The sequence below is a fragment of the Prionailurus bengalensis genome, chromosome B3, assembly GCF_016509475.1.
Source record: "Prionailurus bengalensis isolate Pbe53 chromosome B3, Fcat_Pben_1.1_paternal_pri, whole genome shotgun sequence".
Taxonomy (NCBI): domain Eukaryota; kingdom Metazoa; phylum Chordata; class Mammalia; order Carnivora; family Felidae; genus Prionailurus; species Prionailurus bengalensis.
Genome location: NC_057355.1, coordinates 147,520,962 through 147,539,174, shown reverse-complemented (window position 1 = coordinate 147,539,174; position 18,213 = coordinate 147,520,962). Strand labels below are relative to the sequence as shown.

Genomic DNA, 18,213 nt, shown 5'->3' with positions numbered 1-18,213 from the left:
CTCCTCACACACGAGAACCAGGGCCCAGACCGCTCCCACACCCGACCTCTAACCGCCCCTGCCCTGCCTGCACACACGGTCACGACAGGCCAGGGTCAACACGAGTGCCCCATGTTGCCTCTCAGCCTCACTCCACCCTGGATCCGTGCCGGGGATGCACCCACCCAGACTCGCAGGCACGTTCCTGTGAGCCTCACAGCGAGTCCACAGCAGCTCCAACATCACCACCAGCCACAGGCACCCCACATGGCGGACGTGTCCCACATGCTGACACATGGCCTCCCACGGTCTGCTCTCTCGCCCGGGCCGCACCCAAGCCCTTCTCTGTCATACCTGGACCACTGGATCCAACGTGGATGTGGAGAGGCCTCCCACCCCAAACTCCTCTCATGGCCCGGGCCTCCTCAGTCCAGCCCCTCCGTCAGCTGCACCCCATGGACGAACACACACACTGACACACGGACACGCGCACACCTACAGTGCGGGCCGTGTCCCCTGCTCCCGCTGGACCACGTCCCAGAACAGGCTGCTGGCCCTATCCCGGGGCTAGAGGCCGAGGAGGTCAGAGCCAGGGTCTAAGCCCATACAGCCCTAGACCCCCTGCTCCCGTCATGCTCACACACACACAAACACCCACCATATCCATCTGGCCCACACACTGCTGACACAAGCCCGGAAGCACTGGCTTGTGCAGTGCACACGGGAGCCTGAGGGCCATGCACAACAGCCTCACTCTGCAGAGGCTGTCAGGGGAGAGTGGGGCCAGGGCAGGAGGAGCCCGGAGACTGGGCCCAGTGTAGGACCAGGTAGCAGCTCTGGGCACCCTCAGGCCTGAACAAAGTCCACAGCACCGAGCCAGCCCCTTAAAGCACCAGCTTCATTGACTCCTGGGGCTACCCCAGGTCCTGTGAGCTGGGCTACAAAGCTCAGACCCCTCAGGGCTTGGGGCAGGTGGCCATCCGTGTACAGTTCAGAAAGGTCCTCGTGGGCCAGCACTGGCGAAGCCCAGTGGGGACGGGGCTGGGGAGGCCTGGCGGGTGGCCGCAGGCCATGCAGTGGGCAACAGAGCTGCTGTGGGTAGGAGTCAAGGGAGGGAAGGCCACTCCCACACAGCCACTGGCCAACTTGGGGGGCTTCCGCCCCCCGCCCCAGAGGGGCAGCTGCAGAGCAGGCGGGACAAGGCAGTCTGCCTTCCAGCCACCAGCACACCAGCAGCAGCCGAGGCCAAGGCTTCCGCACTGTGTCCCCCTCCTGGGGCAGGTGGGGGAGGGGGGAGGAGGGACGGGCCTGCCATGGTCCCGCCCCCCGGCACGTGCGGAGGCTGGGCGTGGGTCTTGTGTCCGCCTCCTCGGGGGGCCGGGCCTGCCATGGCTCCGCCCTCCCCGGCACGTGCAGAGGCTGGGCCGGGAAGGCTGACTGGCCGGTGCCTGCAGAGCTGGAGCTCCAGGACCTGTGTGCGGACGCCGCTGAGAGCTACGAGCTGGACGAGCTATGGACCAGCCTGCTGGTCTTCATCACCCTCTTCCTGCTCAGCGTGAGCTACGGAGCCGCCATCACCCTCTTCAAGGTGGGAGCACAGAGGTCCCTGTGCCAGGGAGGGGGCGGGGCGAGGTGGGGGGAGGCCTGCTCCCTCACGCTGTCCTCATGCGCGCCCTCCCCCAGGTGAAGTCGGTACTTGCCACCGTCCTGCAGAAGCCGCAGACCTTCCAGGACTACGCAAACGTACAGGTGGCGAAGTAGCCGGGAGCCAGAGCAACGAGGGCTCGCTTCCCCCTCCCCCTCCCCCTCCCCATGTCTGAGGCAGTCTGCCTGACGGGGGGGGGGGGGGGGGGGGGGGGGGGGGGGGGGGGGGAAGCGCAGCACACAGGCATCCAGAAGGTTCCAGCTCAGCCCCAAGGTCCAAGGCACCGATGGGACCTGCCAATCACAGCCCCTACCCCACCCACTTTGGGACAAGCGGCAGAAGATCATCGGTCCCTCGACAAAGTTACCTGGGGTCAGGGCCACTCCTGTTCTGACCAAACAACCCCCAAAGCACGCTGAGGGGGAAGCCCGTGGCCCCGCCCACCGCTGAGTTCTGAGCCAAAAAAGACTCAGAGCCCAAGCCCAGACTCAGCCCGACCTCCCTGCCACCAGGTCCAAGTGCCTGCCCCTGGGCCCAGCCTTCCCACTGGCCGCTCGCAGCACCTGCCCCTGCAGAATGCAGGTCTGCGGTCAGGGCTCCCGGTGGGAGGAGGGGTCTCGCAGCAGAAGGAACTGCCCACGGGTCCTGGGCCAGCAGCTCCCACCCTGTCCACCCAGGCCCCATGTGACCTCTCACTCCTGGCTTGGCAACCCTCTTGCCCTGTTAACTTCATTTTGAGTTTCTTAGTAAAGTGCCTTCTTACAAATCCCTGTCACCTGAACACTTTTTGGGAGAGGTGCCTGCTGTCCTGCGGGGGTGGTGGGAGGCAGGTCTGCCCAAGGATGTAGACAAGGGGCCAGAGGGAACGGGCAGGGGGCAGTTCTAGGCCTGAAGGCTCAGGTAGCCAGCCAGCGGCTCCCTGCAAGAATCCCTCTGACGCCCCAGACACCCCAGCTCGGTCCCCATCACGCCCACTCTGCCGACGTCAAGACTTGCTGCCCCTTCCCATGCTAATGTGAACGCAACAGTCTGCCCGTGACAAACTCGCAGTAGCTACCTCTCTGGTCTGTGCAGAAGGCCACAGGAACACAGCAGCACAATCACCAAGGTCAGAGCCCCTCCAGGGACCACCAGTCACCCACCCCAATCTGTCTACCCACTGAGCACACACAGACAGGCCAATCCTTGGCCCCCATCCCACCAGCCAGCCTGGATGTCCCAGTGAGCTGAGCGAGACACAAAAGCAAACGAGCTGTCTGGGGCTGGCCACCGCCATCTTCAAGAAGAAACCTGATGAGCCTGGAAGGCAGGAGCCAAGATGCCAGTGAGACAGCCAGCTGACCAAGGACAGTGGTGGGCATGAGGCTGTGCCCCACTCCTGAGAATAAAGAGGTGGTTTCCCTGGGTGGAGAGACCTTCCCACAAGGGTCTCTATGAAGTCCACTGGAAATTGGGGGAGAATACGTGAACACACACAATGAAAAGTAAGATTCCTTTATATACAAAATGTTTGGGAACCAATAAAAGGAAAGAAAGTGAGCAGTGGATCCTTCACAGAGAGGAAAAACCAAATGGCCAATGAGAAGACAATGTTTCAATAACTACAGAAGTTACACTAAGGAGGAAGCCAGAGGGGCACAGCCCTCTCAGCCCTGTCTGAGGGGGTGTGATTTGTTAGGACCATCGCTCAGGGCCCATGGCCGCATTCCCAGCGCCCGAATGCCCAGACCCTCTGGAAAAAGAGATTCTGCTCGTGGAGGTGGCCTTCCACAGAAAGCCTCCCATCCCTGTCCCATGTCCCACGGGCTCTGACACAAACCAGGAATGGAAATGAGGGACAGCAAGTGTGCAGCCTGGGGGCAGAAAACCCAGGATTGGGCAACTCTGAGGTTCGTTCAGAGACACAGGATTTGGTCTTAATGGAACATCAGGGAAGCCAGGGGCGGGGGCTAAAACAGGTTAAGGCCACACCACAGCCCACCAGACACTCACATGCAGACACACACAGTCCCAGGAAACTAGGCCCCACACTGATAAAATACAGGAGATATTCAGCTTTAAGGCTCTTCCTGAGTGCCCAGGAAGGCTCTACTTTGACCAAGGCCAGAACGACACGACCAGACTTCCCAGCAGGGGCTCCTTCTCTGCCCTGAGCACATGCCATACATCTGCTTCAGCGGCAAATAACCTGCAGGAAACATTGCAAACAGGAAGATAAGAGTAAGACCTCCCCACATTCCCATAAGGTTGGAGCCTGCAGCCTTGCACATACTGAAAACAGGACATGAGTCTGTGACTTTCTGGAATGTTCTTCGTCATGAGTATCTGTAGCTCTTCGTGTGAGAAACCCCCACACTAAAAGTTGCTTCTGGGGCGAGTGTGGGTCCCAGCAGCTGCCTCATGTGGGCTCCAGTAAATCCTTTCTCCTTTTTCTCTAAAATTGTATAAAAGGGGTGCAGGGTGGTATGTGCCCTGTATTTTATATGCAGGTTCCAGGATGCAGTAGAGGCCACACCAAGTGTGGGAGGAAATACCGAGGCCATGGCACTGGGATAGCATGCAAAATTACAGATAGATTATAGATAGATAAAAAGATAGGTAGATAGATAGATGATAGGTAGATAAGATAGATAGATAGATAGATAGATAGATAAAGGTGGGTAGATAGACGATAGGTAGATAGATGATAGACTGATAGATGATGGTAGATAGATAGGCTGGTATAGATAGATTAGATAGATAAGGTAGGTAGATAGATGATTGATAGATGATAGTTGACAGATAGATGATAGATGATGATGATGATGATGATGATAAATAGGCTGGTATAGATAGGTAGGTAGATAGATAGATAGATAGATGATAGATAGATAAAGGCAGGTAGGTAGGCAGGCATGCAGATAGATGATAGATAGATAGATAAGGCAGATAGATAGATAGACTGATAGATGATGATAGATAGATAGATAAATAGATGATAGATAGGCTGGTATAGATAGATAGGTAGAGAGACAGATAGGCTGGTATAGATAGGTAGAGAGAGAGAAAGAGAGATAGGCTGGTATAGGTAGGTAGATAGATAGATAGATAGATAGACTGATATATATATATGTAGATAGATAGACTGAAGATAGACTAATAGATGATAGATTAGATGGATGATGGATGGATAGATAGACTGATAGATGATAGATAAGATAGGGAGATAGATTGATAGATGATAGATTGATGATAGATAGACTGATAGATGATGATGATAGATGATAGATGACAGACTGATAGATGATGAAAGATGGTAGATTAGATAAATAGATAGATAGATAGATGATAGACTGATAGATGATGATAGATAGATGATAGATAATTGATAGACTGAAGATAGACTGATAGATGATAGATTAGATAGATGATAGATGGATGGATGGATAGATAGATAAGGTAGGTAGGTAGATAGGCAGATAGATGATTGATAGATAGATAGATGATAGGTAAACTGATAGATGATGATAGAGTAAAATTTTAAGAAAGTTTTGCTATTTTGCACCAAGACCCACCCTCACCTGCAAGTTTCTCACATGCCACAGCCTAGGTCCTTCCTCCCACCTCCTGGGCTGGAGGCCCCCTGAGGGCAGAGCTGTCTTCTTTCTCTGACTTGTGGCCCAGATCCTGAGACCCACCCTATGGACCCCAGAACGAGGACAACAAGGGCTCGGCTCACACGGGCCCCCAGTGCTCATGGGCAGAATGCATGTCCCCCAAGCTTGGGAGGACGGAGTGCTGGTCACCAGTCAAGAGAGGCCTGCAGAGGCCAGTCGCACTGGGAGCACAGTCTGAGAGCAGGGTAGGAGAGGATCGTGCCAGCAGGAAGAGGTTGCATTCTCAGGGTCCCCTCTGTCCCTCCTTCTTCCCTTCTTTTATGAATCCACCACAGCAGGCTGAACAGTGGCCCCCCAAAGCCGTGCCCACGGCCTAATCCCTGGAACCTGTGAACGTGACTTTGGGAAAAGGGTCTTTGCAGATGTGATTAAAGTTAAGGACCTTAAGATGAGATCGTCCAGGCCCCAAACCTGATGGCAGGTGACTTTACAAAAGGCAGAAGAGGAGAGACAGATGCAGAGACAGACGTAGAGAAGCCACGTGAAGACAGAAGCAGAGACGGAAGGACACAGCCACAACCCCAGGGGTGTTTGGGGCCCCAGGAGCTGGAAGAGACAGGAAGAACACCGCCTGGATCTCCAGAGCTGGGAGAGTAAATTTCTGTTGTTTGAAGACCCTCAGTCCGTGGTCCTTGGTCACAGCAGCCACGGGATGCCCAGATGCCCAGCCAGCAGGCCTCAGCCAAGAGGAAGTCCCTCCTCCTTCAAGAAAAGCCCAAGGAGGCTAGTATCCAAAATCTATAAAGAGCTCACCAAACTCCACACCTGAAAAATAAATAATCCAATGAAGAAATGGGCAGAAAGCATGAATAGACACTTCTCTAAAGAAGACATCCAGATGGCCAACAGGCACATGAAAAGATGCTCAACGTCGCTCCTCATCAGGGAAATACAAATCAAAACCACACTCAGATATCACCTCACGCCAGAGTGGCTAAAATGAACAAATCTGGAGACTATAGATGCTGGCGAGGATGTGGAGAAACAGGAACCCCCTTGCACTGTTGGTGGGAATGCAAATTGGTGCAGCCGCTCTGGGAAACAGTGTGGAGGTTCCTCAAAAAATTAAAAATAGATCTACCCTATGACTCAGCAATAGCACTGCTAGGAATTTACCCAAGGGATACAGGAGTGCTGATGCATAGGGGCACTTGTACCCCAGTGTTTACAGCAGCAATTTCAACAATAGCCAAATTATGGAAAGAGCCTAAGTGTCCATCCACTGATGAACGGAGAAAGAAATTGTGGTTTATATACACAATGGAATACTACGTGGCAATGAGAAAGAATGAAATATGGCCTTTTGTAGCAACGTGGATGGAACTGGAGAGTGTGATGCTAAGTGAAATAAGTCATACAGAGAAAGGCAGATACCGTATGTTTTTACTCTTATGTGGATCCTGAGACACTTAACAGAAGACCATGCGGGGGGGGAAGGGGAAAAAAAGTTAGAGAGGGAGGGAGCCAAAGCATAAGAGACTCTTAAAAACTGAGAACAAACTGAGGGTTGATGGGGGGTGGGAGGGAGGGGAGGGCGGGTGATGGGCATGGAGGAGGGCGCCTGTTGGGAGGAACACTGGGTGTTGTATGGAAACCAATTTGACAGTAAATTTCATATTTAAAAAATAAACAAATAATAAAAAAAAGCCCAAGGAGTATTCCCGGGCTCTTTCCACCCCCAATAGGACCCTCACGCTGGGCACAGCCCCTGACACATGGCAGGTGCTTGGTCAGTCTTCACAGAGTGCATTTCAGACCTCTTTCCTGAGTCCAGGTTCTTCCACCCACGGATGGACAAGACCCTGATGTCGCATCTCAGGTCCAGGGACACCTCTTCTGCCCTGTGTCCCAGGTTGTCTGTGTGCATGCTGCCCACATGTGGGTGCCCAAGTTGAGGAGCAGGGAGGCTGAAGGAGAAGGTGGCCCACCAAGTCTGCCCGACCCGTCTCTCACTTTCCCTGCTCTCTGGGGCAGGGGCTGCTCAGGGGGGAACCCCAGTGCTTTGGACCCCCAGAGGGTGCAGAGTCCAGGGACTCATGGGCACCTGCCTCAGGGACAGTCCCCTGCTCACAAGGGCATGCAGGGCTGGCGGGATGAATTGTCCCTTATGGGTGATTCTGGGGGATCCTGGGGTTCATAATGAAACCCCCAGAGCTCCCTGGAGCCAGGCCACTGTGTGTCTGTGCCATCCTGGGCTCCCCTCCCTGCACCTGTCTCTCCTCTGCCTCCTGGCCTGCCCTGACTCCCCCTTCCTTGGGCCATCAGAGCCCACCAGGAGGAAAAAACATTGGCAGACATCTCCATCGAGCCTGAAGCTTGCTGCCACTCCCCCTGGTGGTGTCCTTCCTGGGAGTGGACCATTGGTTCCTGTGTGTGGCTCCAGAACCTTCTGTGCCTGAAGAAGTGAATGATCAAACGGTCACAGACACAAGCTGGGCCCAACCCGCACCAGGGAGGGCCAGTCAGGACGCACAGAAGAGGCAACTCAGGAGCTCAGACAGCGGCAGGAGAGCCCTGGCTCTGGAGGGTGGGCTGGGGAGCTGGCCCTACCCACAGAACTCCAGGCTCCCAGACAGGGACAGCCCCCATGCCCTCACCCGAGCCATACCCTGGGGCCTCAGCTGTTTGAGGGCTGTTCTAAGAAGGGTGGCCACAATCACAGCCAGGCTGGAGTGGCTCTTCACGCTCATACCCTTCCCTGTGGCCAGAAGGTCTGCCGAGGCCTGCTGGCTTGCCAGGGGTTACTCTGGGAAAGCCCTGTCCCTCCAGGCCCCACCCCTGCAGGCCTTCACTCCACGTCCACTTCTGAGACCATCTCTACCCCAGTGTCCCTGAGCCCTCCCTGTATCTATTGCAGCCTTTGCCTCCTTGCCTCTCAGCCCCCAGACAGCCACATGGAGCCGTGACCCCACCAGGGCACCCGACTTTGCACCCACATGACCCCAGGCCAGAGTCAGCCTCCCGGGGGTCGTACCGGCCAGGCCGCACACACCTGGCTCCACCACAGCCAGACCACAGACCAGACATGACGTGGAGGCGAGCAGCCACCACTGGTGGGACAGGAAGTGGGCAAGTGACCCCATCTGTGGGCCAGACACAGTCACGCAGCCCCTCCCAGCCCACCCCTCACAGCCTCAGCCCACCGACAACACTAATGGCCCAGAGGAGGGCAGGTGGTTGCTGAGACCCTGCGGCCATCAGGTGGGAATGCAGGAGACCCAGGCCTTCATCCTCAACTTCAATGCTCTTGGGAGGCAGATGGACATACAGCCCTGGGCCACCTGGCTGAGGGAAGCCTGAGCCTCTCAGATGCAGTGGACCCTCCAGCAGCCTTGAGCATGTGGGTCCAGACGTGGCTCAGGCCTCCTCTCTTCAGTCAGCCCATCCTGAACGCTGCTGTGCCCTAGAGGATGGAGAACAGGCACCAGGACAGAGAGCAGATGGAGAAAGGAGGGTCGGCATGATGCCCCAGATCACAGGGCCGAGCTGTAACAGGCAGCTAGCTAGGTGAATGTGGGCTGGGCTGGGCTGAACTGGGCTGTTCTGGACTGAACTGGGCTGAACTGGGCTGGGCTGGGCTGCACTGGGCTGCACTGGGCTAAACTGGGCTAAACTGGGCTGAGCTGGTCTGTTCTGGACTGAACTGGGCTGAGCTGGTCTGTTCTGGACTGAACTGGGCTGAACTGAGCTGGGCTTGGCTGGGCTGAACTGGGCTGAACTGGGCTGGAATGGGCTGAGCTGAGCTGAACTGGGCTGAATTGGGCTGAACTGAGCTGAGCTGAGCTGGGCTGAGCTGAGTTGAACTGGTCTGAACTGAGCTGACCTGGGCTGAGCTGGGCTGAGCTGGGCTGAGCTGAGTTGAACGGGGCTGAGCTGGGCTGGGCTGAGCTGGGCTAAGCTGGGCTGGGCTGAACTGGGCTGAACTGAGCTGACCTGGGCTGAGCTGGGCTGGACTGGGCTGATCTGGGCTGGGCTGAACTGGGCTGAACTGAGCTGACCTGGGCTGAGGTGGGCTGGGCTAAACTGGGCTGAACTGAGCTGACCTGGGCTGAGCTGGGCTGAACTGGGCTGACCTGGGCTGAGCTGGGCTGAGCTGAGTTGAACTGGGCTGAGCTGGGCTGAACTGGGCTGAGCTGAGTTAAACTGGGCTGAACTGGGCTGAGCTGGGCTGGGCTGGGCTGGGCTGAGCTGAGCTGAGCTGGGCTGGGCTGAGCTGAGCTGGGCTAGGTTGAGCTAAACCGGGCTGGGCTGGGCTGAGTTGAACTGGGCTGAGCTGAGTTAAACTGGGCTGAACTGAGTTGAGCTGGGCTGGGCTGGGCTAGGTTGAGCTAAACCGGGCTGGGCTGAACTGAGTTGAACTGGGCTGAGCTGGGCTGAGCTGGGCTGAGCTGGGCTGGGCTAAGCTGGGCTAGGTTGAGCTAAACCGGTCTGGGCTGGGCTGAGTTGAACTGGGCTGAGCTGGGATGAACTGGACTGAACTGGGCTGAGCTGGGCTGGGCTGGGCTAGGTTGAGCTAAACCGGGCTGGGCTAGGCTGAGCTTAGCTGGGTTGCACTGGGCTGAGCTGGGCTGGGCTGAGCCGGGCTGAGCTGGGCTGAGCTGGGCTGGGCTGAACTGGGCTGAACTTGGCTGAGCTAAACCAGGATGGGCTGGGCTGGGCTGAGCTGAGCTGGTTTGTCCTGGGCTGAGCTCGATTGGGCTAAGCTGAACTGTTCTGGGCTGAGCTGAGCTGGGCTGGGCTGAGCTGAGCTGGGCTGAGCTGGGCTGGGCTAAGCTGAGCTCAGCTGAGCTGCGCTGAGTTGAACTGGACTGAGCTGGGCTGCGCTGGGCTGAGCTTACCTGGGCTGAGCTGGGCTTAACTGGGCTGAGCTGAGCCGGGCTGAGCTGAGCTGGGCTGAGCTGAGTTGGGCTAGGTTGAGCTAAACTGGGCTGGGCTGGGCTAAGTTTAGCTGGGTTGCACTGGGCTGAGCTGAGCCGGGCTGAGCTGAGCTGGGCTGAGCTGAGTTGGGCTAGGTTGAGCTAAACCGGGCTGGGCTGGGCTAAGTTTAGCTGGGTTGCACTGGGCTGAGCTGGGCTGGGCTGAGCTGGGCTGAGCTGAGCTGAGCTGGGCTGGACTGGGCTGAACTTGGCTGAGCTAAACCAGGCTGGGCTGGGCTGAGCTGAGCTGAGCTGGTTTGCCCTGGGCTGAGCTGGGTTGGGCTGAGCTGAACTATTCTGGGCTGAGCTGAGCTGGGCTGAGCTGGACTGAGCTGGGCTAAGCTGAGTTGGGCTGAGCTGGGCTGAGCTGGGCTGGGCTGGGCTAAGCTGAGCTGGGCTGAGCTGGGCTGAGCTGGGCTGGGCTGGGCTAAGCTGAGCTGAGCTGAGCTGCGCTGAGTTGAACTGGACTAAGCTGGGCTGGGCTGGGCTGGGCTGGGCTGAGCTGGGCTGAACTTGGCTTAACTGGGCTGAGCTGAGCTGGGCTGAGCTGAGCTGGACTAGGCTGAGCTAAACCAGGCTGGGCTGGGCTGAGCTTAGCTGGGTTGCACTGGGCTGAGCTGGGCTGGGCTGAGCTGAGCTGAGCTGGGCTGAGCTGAGCCAGGCTGAACTGGGCTGAACTGGGCTGAGCTGGGCTGAGCTGGGCTGAGCTGGGCTAAGCTAAGCTGAGCTGAGCTGAGTTGAACTGGGCTGAGCTGAGCTGAGCTGGGCTGAGCTGGGCTGAACTGGGCTGAGCTAAACCGGGCTGGGCTGGGCTGAGCTTAGCTGGCTTGCCCTGGGCTGAGCTGGGTTGGGCTGAGCTAAACTGAGCTGAGCTGGATTGCACTGGGCTGAGCTGAGCCAGGCTGAACTGGGCTGAGCTGGGCTGAGCTGGGCTGAGCTGGGCTGGGCTAAGCTGAGCTGAGCTGAGCTGCGCTGAGTTGAACTGGACTGAGCTGGGCTGGGCTGGGCTGGGCTGGGCTTAACTGGGCTGAGCTAAGCTGGGCTGAGCTGAGCTGGGCTGGGCTGAACTGGGCTGAACTGAGCTGACTGGGGCTGAGCTTGGCTGAACTGGGCTGAACTGAGCTGACCTGGGCCGAGCTGGGCTGAACTGGGCTGAGCTAAACCGGGCTGAGCTGGGCTGAGCTTAGCTGGCTTGCCCTGGGCTGAGCTGGGTTGGGCTGAGCTAAACTGAGCTGAGCTGGATTGCACTGGGCTGAGCTGAGCCAGGCTGAACTGGGCTGAGCTGGGCTGAGCTGGGCTGAGCTGGGCTGGGCTAAGCTGAGCTGAGCTGAGCTGCGCTGAGTTGAACTGGACTGAGCTGGGCTGGGCTGGGCTGGGCTGGGCTTAACTGGGCTGAGCTAAGCTGGGCTGAGCTGAGCTGAGCTGGGCTGAACTGGGCTGAACTGAGCTGACTGGGGCTGAGCTTGGCTGAACTGGGCTGAACTGAGCTGACCTGGGCCGAGCTGGGCTGAACTGGGCTGAGCTAAACCGGGCTGGGCTGGGCTGAACTTAGCTGGCTTGCCCTGGGCTGAGCTGGGTTGGGCTGAGCTAAGCTGAGCTGAGCTGGATTGCACTGGGCTGAGCTGAGCCAGGCTGAACTGGGCTGAGCTGGGCTGAGCTGGGCTGAGCTGGGCTGACCTGGGCTGAGCTGGGCTGACCTGGGCTGAGCTGGGCTGAGCTGGGCTGGGCTAAGCTGAGCTGAGCTGAGCTGAGCTGCGCTGAGTTGAACTGGGCTGAGCTGGGCTGGGCTGGGCTGGGCTGAGCTGAGCTGGGCTGAGCTGGGCTTAACTGGGCTGAGCTGGGCTGGGCTGAGCTGAGCTGGGCTGGGCTGGGCTGAACTGGGCTGAACTGAGCTGACCTGGGCTGAGCTGGGCTGAACTGGACTGAACTGAGCTGAGCTGGGCTGGGCTGGGCTGAACTGGGCTGAACTGAGATGACCTGGGCCGAGCTGGGCTGAGCTGGGCTGAGCTGAGTTGAACTGGGCTGAACTGAGCTGAGCTGAACTGAGCTGGGCTGGGCTGAGCTGGGCTGAGCCGGTTCAACTCAGCTGTTGAGCTGGGCTGAGCTGAGTTGAACTGGGCTGAACTGAGCTGAGCTGAACTGAGCTGGGCTGGGCTGAGCTGGGCTGAGCCAGTTCAACTCAGCTGAGCTGCCCACCTGCCCCTCCCTGAGCTCAGCTGAGTTGAACTGGGCTGAGCTGGGCTGAACTTGGCTGAGCTGGACTGAACTGGGCTGAACTAAGCTGACCTGGGCTGAGCTGAGTTGAACTGAGCTGACCTGGGCTGAGCTGGGCTTAGCTGGGTTGAGCTGGGCTGAGCTCGGCTGAGCTCGGCTGAGCTGGGCTGAGCTGGGCTGAACTGGGCTGGGCTAGGGTGCAAGGGAAGGTGTTGTTTGGGTTAGTGTCAGCCCCCAGAGATCTGGTCTCCAGCCAGACTGGCCCCTGTGTTCCTCGGGGATGCATGAGGGCCATGCTACTTCCTTTGCAGCCATGATCCCCTCTCTCCTCACCAGTCCTTGAAGGAAATTGGTCCTGTATGAGCAGATCATGCCTTGTGTTCTTGACTTGTCCAGCAGGGATATCCCAGGACTGAGTTGGAATTAGGCCTCTGACCTCCAAAACTTCATAGGCCACAGAGGTCAACTGTCACTGATCTGGAGGCTGCGGGTGGGTGGGTGGATGGGACCCTGACTGGTTGGTAGGAAGGGGGTCCCGGAGGAACAGACCTCGTCTCCTGCCCTGTGCCACCTCTTACCTGGCAACAGGCCCTGGTGCAGACTCGCTTCAAGCCTGGACTGCTCTGCCTGTGCCCCCGCTCTGGGCCCACCTGTCATGATCCCCAAAGCCCAGCAGAGAGCATGTCTGTGCCCACTGCACAGATGGGAAGCTGAAAGTCCAGCAGCACGTGCGGACTCAGGCAGTGAGTGGGAGAGCCGTGTTCAATAACCACGAATCCCGTCTGGGAGCGGCCTGTGCCCGAGGCCTTCTCCCAGGAACGTGTCCAGGTCCTCATGCTAGAACCCTGACAAGCACGTTCAGAAACAGTGCAAGAGGACCCAGGCAGCCGGTTCCGACCCCAGGTCCATGGCACGTGAGCTGAATGACCTCAGGGCTGTCACTAACCCTCTCTGTGCCAGATTCCTCCAGTGTAAAGGAGAAACGGGCATCATCCCGGGCTTGTGAGGCCGTCACGGGTCCGGGCAGCATGCGGGCCCACCGCCTCACAGAGCGTCCTGTGTTGCAGAGTCCAAAACCAGCCCCCGTGTCTTCCCGCTGAGCCTCAGGACCAGTGACCCAGCCGGGCAAGTGGTCATTGCCTGCCTGGTGCAAGGGTTCTTCCCGCCGGAGCCCGTGAGAGTGACTTGGAGCCCCAGCAAGGAAGGCGCGTCCATCCGGAACTTCCCCGCAGTGAAGTCTGCTTCCGGGAACCTGTACACCACGAGCAGCCAGCTGACCCTGCCGGCTAGCCAGTGCCCCGATGGCGCGTCCCTGCAATGCCAAGTGGAGCACTATTCCAGCACCAGCCCGCCCGTGTCTGTGCCCTGCAGAGGTCAGAGGGCAGGCTGGGGCGGGGCGGGGGCCACCGCATTCTCACCCTGACCCACCATCTGGAACTCCCCTGGGAGGAGAGTGGGCTGCCAGGCCCAGCTCCCAGCGAGTGGCCGAGATAGGCACCCGGGAAGGAGCTGGAGGGAGGGGGAGGGGAGGTGGGCAGAGGGGCTCACTGACCTGCTCAACCTTCCCCCCAATTCCAGTTGGCCCCCCTCCTCAGTGTTCCCCGTGCAATGAACCCCGCCTGTCACTACACAAGCCCGCCCTCGAGGACCTGCTTCTGGGCTCCAATGCCAGCATCACGTGCACACTGAGCGGCCTGAAAAACCCCAAGGGTGCCCTGTTCTCCTGGACACCTTCAGGGGGGAAGGAGGCCATCCAGAAGCCCCCAGAGCGTGACTCCTGTGGCTGCTACAGTGTGTCCAGTGTCCTTCCAGGCTGCGCTGAGCCATGGAACCACGGGGAGAACTTCTCCTGCACCGCCACCCATCCCGAGCTCAAGACGCCAAAAACTGACACCATCTCCAAAGTCCTAGGTGGGCCCAGACCCTGACCATGAGGTGCCGTTGGGCAACTCCTTGGCCTGCCTCCTCCCTCGAGCCCCTGGGCTTAGAGGCTCCCACCCACGTTTTACTAGAGGACACTGAGGCATGGGGTGCCCAGACCCCCCACCCGGCTCTCTGCCCTCCGGGGAACACTTTCCCGGGACACTGAGGCTTGGGGTGCCCAGACCCCCCACCCGGCTCTCTGCCCTGCGGGGAACACTTTCCCGAGGACACTGAGGCTTGGGGTGCCCAGACCCCCCACCCGGCTCTCTGCCCTGCGGGGAACACTTTCCCGAGGACACTGAGGCTTGGGGTGCCCAGACCCCCCACCCGGCTCTCTGCCCTGCGGGGAACACTTTCCCGAGGACACTGAGGCTTGGGGTGCCCAGACCCCCCACCCGGCTCTCTGCCCTGCGGGGAACACTTTCCCGGGACACTGAGGCTTGGGGTGCCCAGACCCTTAACCCAGCTTTCTGCCCTCCAGAGAACACTTTCCGGCCCCAGGTCCACCTGCTGCCGCCGCCGTCGGAAGAGCTGGCCCTCAATGAGCTGGTGTCGCTGACGTGCCTCGTGCGAGGCTTCAGCCCCGAGGATGTGCTGGTTCGTTGGCTGCAAGGATCCCAGGAGCTGTCCCGAGAGAAGTACCTGACCTGGGGCCCCCTGCAGGAGCCCGACCAGAGCGTCCCCACCTTCGCCACGACCAGTGTGCTGCGAGTGTCGGCCGAGGACTGGAAGCAGGGGGAGAAGTTCTCCTGCATGGTGGGGCACGAGGCCCTGCCCCTGGCCTTCACCCAGAAGACCATCGACCGCCTGGCGGGTAAACCCACCCACGTCAACGTGTCTGTGGTCATGTCGGATGTGGAAGGCGTCTGCTACTGAACTGCCCACCTGCCCCTCCCTGAATAAACTCCGTACTGGCCCAAAGCAGCCCCACGCTTCCCTCAGGCTGCCTGTCTGTCCATATTCAGGGTCTGCGGCCGGGGCACGGCAGGGCCCGCAGGGGGGAGGGCGACTGCTACCCTGACCCTTTGGGGCCTCACTTTCCTTGCTCGGCCTTCACACCCGTGTGTGTGTGTGCGTGTGCGTGTGTGAGCACATGGTGCACAGCAAGGCAAGCTGGGAGCCAAACCCGAGGTCGACAGTCAGCGAGGTGGGCACAGCCCAGTGGGTCCTGAGCAGCGGGCACCACGCAAGTCCTCAGTGGGCAGGTGACGTGGTCTTGGATCTCAGAAAATGCCTCTAGGGGCAGCTGTGAGGGACGAGAGGGAGGCAGGAGAGCAGGTGGCCGGTGAGGAGGCTGGTGTCACCGTCAGGGGCCACGGCAGGAATGAGGGGAGGGCAGGATCCTAGGGGCTCGCGCCACGGGTGGTGAAACACACACGGTTGTGGGACAGCCTCACTGATGCACCCAGCGAGGGAGCCACCCTGCACCAAACGACCCTGTAGGCAGCACACACATGCCCCAGGCTCACACTCACGCGCACGCACACACGTCTAGATGCAGGAAGCTCACAGCCCAGACCCGGGTCCACGAAGGCAAGGAGGGGGTGTGTTCCCTGCCCAAGATGCCCCACCTTGCCTGTGTGCTCCCCGGGCCCAGCTCAGGGCCCAGTTCCACAGACCCTCCCAGGCAGCCCCTGCTCCCTGCCTGACCCCCGGATTCAGGTCTCCCATCTCTTCCTGGACCCGAGTATGGATATGGCAAGGGCAGGCCGGGGAGGGGTGAGGAGAGACAGCTCCCACCAGGGCCTCTCTGCAGCTGCTGCTGTGGGAGGCCCCGGCAGGAAGACAGAGCTTAGAGGCCCTACTGTGGCCACCGTGGGACACCTGGAGGTATAGCTCCCACAAGGGGGCAGCGGGGCCCCTGCTCTCATCTCAGACACCTGCTGGGCTTCCCCATGGGACCTGGCCTCTGGCCTCCTGCCACTGCTCCCAGAGCCAAAGTGAGCTGGGGACGCCACCCACATGGCCACTGCTCCCCTCTCAAAAGCCTGGCCACCAAGGGAGCCAGTGCCTGGCCCAGAGAAAGAGCTTCCTAAAGAGATGGGGGAGAGGAAGAGTCAATAGCTGAGGGGGACAGCAGACAGACAGCAGACAGTCAGGCAGACACAACACAGGACATGTAATGGAAGGAAGGATGGACAGACAGGTGGATGGTAGGAAGGAGAGGGACGGACCGACGGAAGGATGGATGACTGGATGTGTCAGCATGTGACAAGCAGATCCAAATCCCACTTAACACAGAAGGTCTGTGCCCTAAGACCCTGAAGACAGCCCATGCTGGTGGCCTTCGCCTGGGCCTCCCTCAAACTCCTTGTAGCCTATCAGCCACATTCCCTGGGAAGGCAGCGTGCCCTCAGACCCAGAGCCCTGTCTCACCCCGGAGCATCCGAGGGTGGCATGTCTGGTCCTCTCTGACCCCACCCAGGGCCCAGGCCCAGGCCAAGCCAAGAACATAGGGCTTGCTGAGGGCTTGCTGAGCACACAGACGGGGCGGGCATCCAAGAGGCCTTGGGCTTGAGCTCCATTTAGAGCAGCAGAACTCTGGTCCTGCCAGGTCTCTCTCCCCAAGGTCCTGCCAAGACTCCCTCAGACATGGGGGGCCTTGGGCATCTGAAAAACTGCAAGGGTCCCAGCCCCTTCCCTGGGCACCTGTCACCTCATCCTCCCTGAGGCAGCCCCAGTCCTGCGAGAGGGCACCCCACTGTCCCGACCCCGAGGGCGCGTGGAAAGGAAGGCCTGGGCTCGCGCCCACCTGTGCGGGAGTGGGTCTGGCAGACTCTCAGTGTCTTGCAGATTGCCGGGAGCCACTTCCCTGGCTGGTGCTGGACCTACCGCAGGAGGACCTGGAGGAAGACGCCCCAGGAGCCAGCCTGTGGCCCACCACAGTCACCTTGCTCACCCTCTTCCTACTGAGTCTCTTCTACAGCACAGCACTGACCGTGACAAGTGTGCGGGGCCCAGCCGACAGCAGAGAGGGCCCCCAGTACTGAGCAGAAGCCAGCCAGGCACACAGGTGGGGTGAGGAGGCAGAGGGGTGGGCTGACGGGGACAGGGGGCTCGGCCACCAGAGCATCTGCCTACTCCACACCCTTGGGGTTGGGGGGGGAGGGGGTCTGGCCTCCCAGGGAGGTGATCCCCTCACAGACACTGAGGATGTGGGCGGTCCTGGGGCCGGGGCTTCAGTGTCCCCCAGCAGGCTCTGGGAGTTAGGTTCCCTGGGTGAAGTCATTGTAGGACTCAATCCGTCTCCCCTGAGGCAGGCCAGGGCTGGGGACAGGGCACTGGCAAGGAACTCCCCTGGACCCTGACCCCACTGTGTTTGCAGGGAGGAGGCTGGAGGAGCTTCTGGGAAACCCAGCTGGATGTCAGAGCTCAGCGCTGCTCAGAAACTGCCCGCCCACCCCCACACACAGGCCCTGCTGGCACAATAAACTGATCCCAAAGACAAAGGTTCTCAGACTCTGAATGAGAGGAGGGAAAAGAGAGGGACAGAGGTTTGGGATAAGGGGACACCTCCCTCAAGGCCCAGGGTGAGGGTCCTTCACCTAGAACCCACCTGATCTGATCCTCCATAAGGCACAGGCACAGGACAAGAACTGTCCTTCACCAAGGACAGTATGAAGCAAGACCCCTGCCAAGAACAGCACCCAGCACCCTGGTCTTGCTCACTGGGCCCTTGTCCTGGTCACTGAGCCCAAGTCATGATTCACTGAGACCTGGTCATGATCACCGAGGCCCTGGTCCTCATCACTGAGCCCTGGCCCTGGTCACTGAGCTCTAGTCCTGATCACTGGCCCCTATAGGGTCCTTGTGACTGAGCCCTGGTCCTCATCACTAAGACCTGGTCCTCATCATTGGGCCCTAGTCCCGATCACTATGA

General features: G+C 59.4%; 1 long non-coding RNA gene and 1 gene segment (V, D, J or C); both read left to right on the top strand.

Moving 5' to 3' along the window:
* The first annotated feature begins 716 nt into the window (after positions 1 to 716).
* On the top strand, positions 717 to 15,257 carry LOC122468130. The segment is given in 9 exon segments: positions 717 to 796; positions 1,396 to 1,567; positions 1,663 to 1,722; positions 2,137 to 2,226; positions 13,079 to 13,153; positions 13,252 to 13,324; positions 13,478 to 13,783; positions 13,989 to 14,321; positions 14,815 to 15,257. Coding segments are annotated over 9 exon segments (1,584 nt in total).
* A 618-nt stretch (positions 15,258 to 15,875) lies between these two features.
* Positions 15,876 to 17,777, top strand: LOC122469623. Its single transcript, XR_006293552.1, has 2 exons — positions 15,876 to 17,346; positions 17,659 to 17,777. It is a non-coding gene; the product is annotated as an uncharacterized LOC122469623 (long non-coding RNA).
* The last annotated feature ends 436 nt before the right edge of the window (positions 17,778 to 18,213 follow it).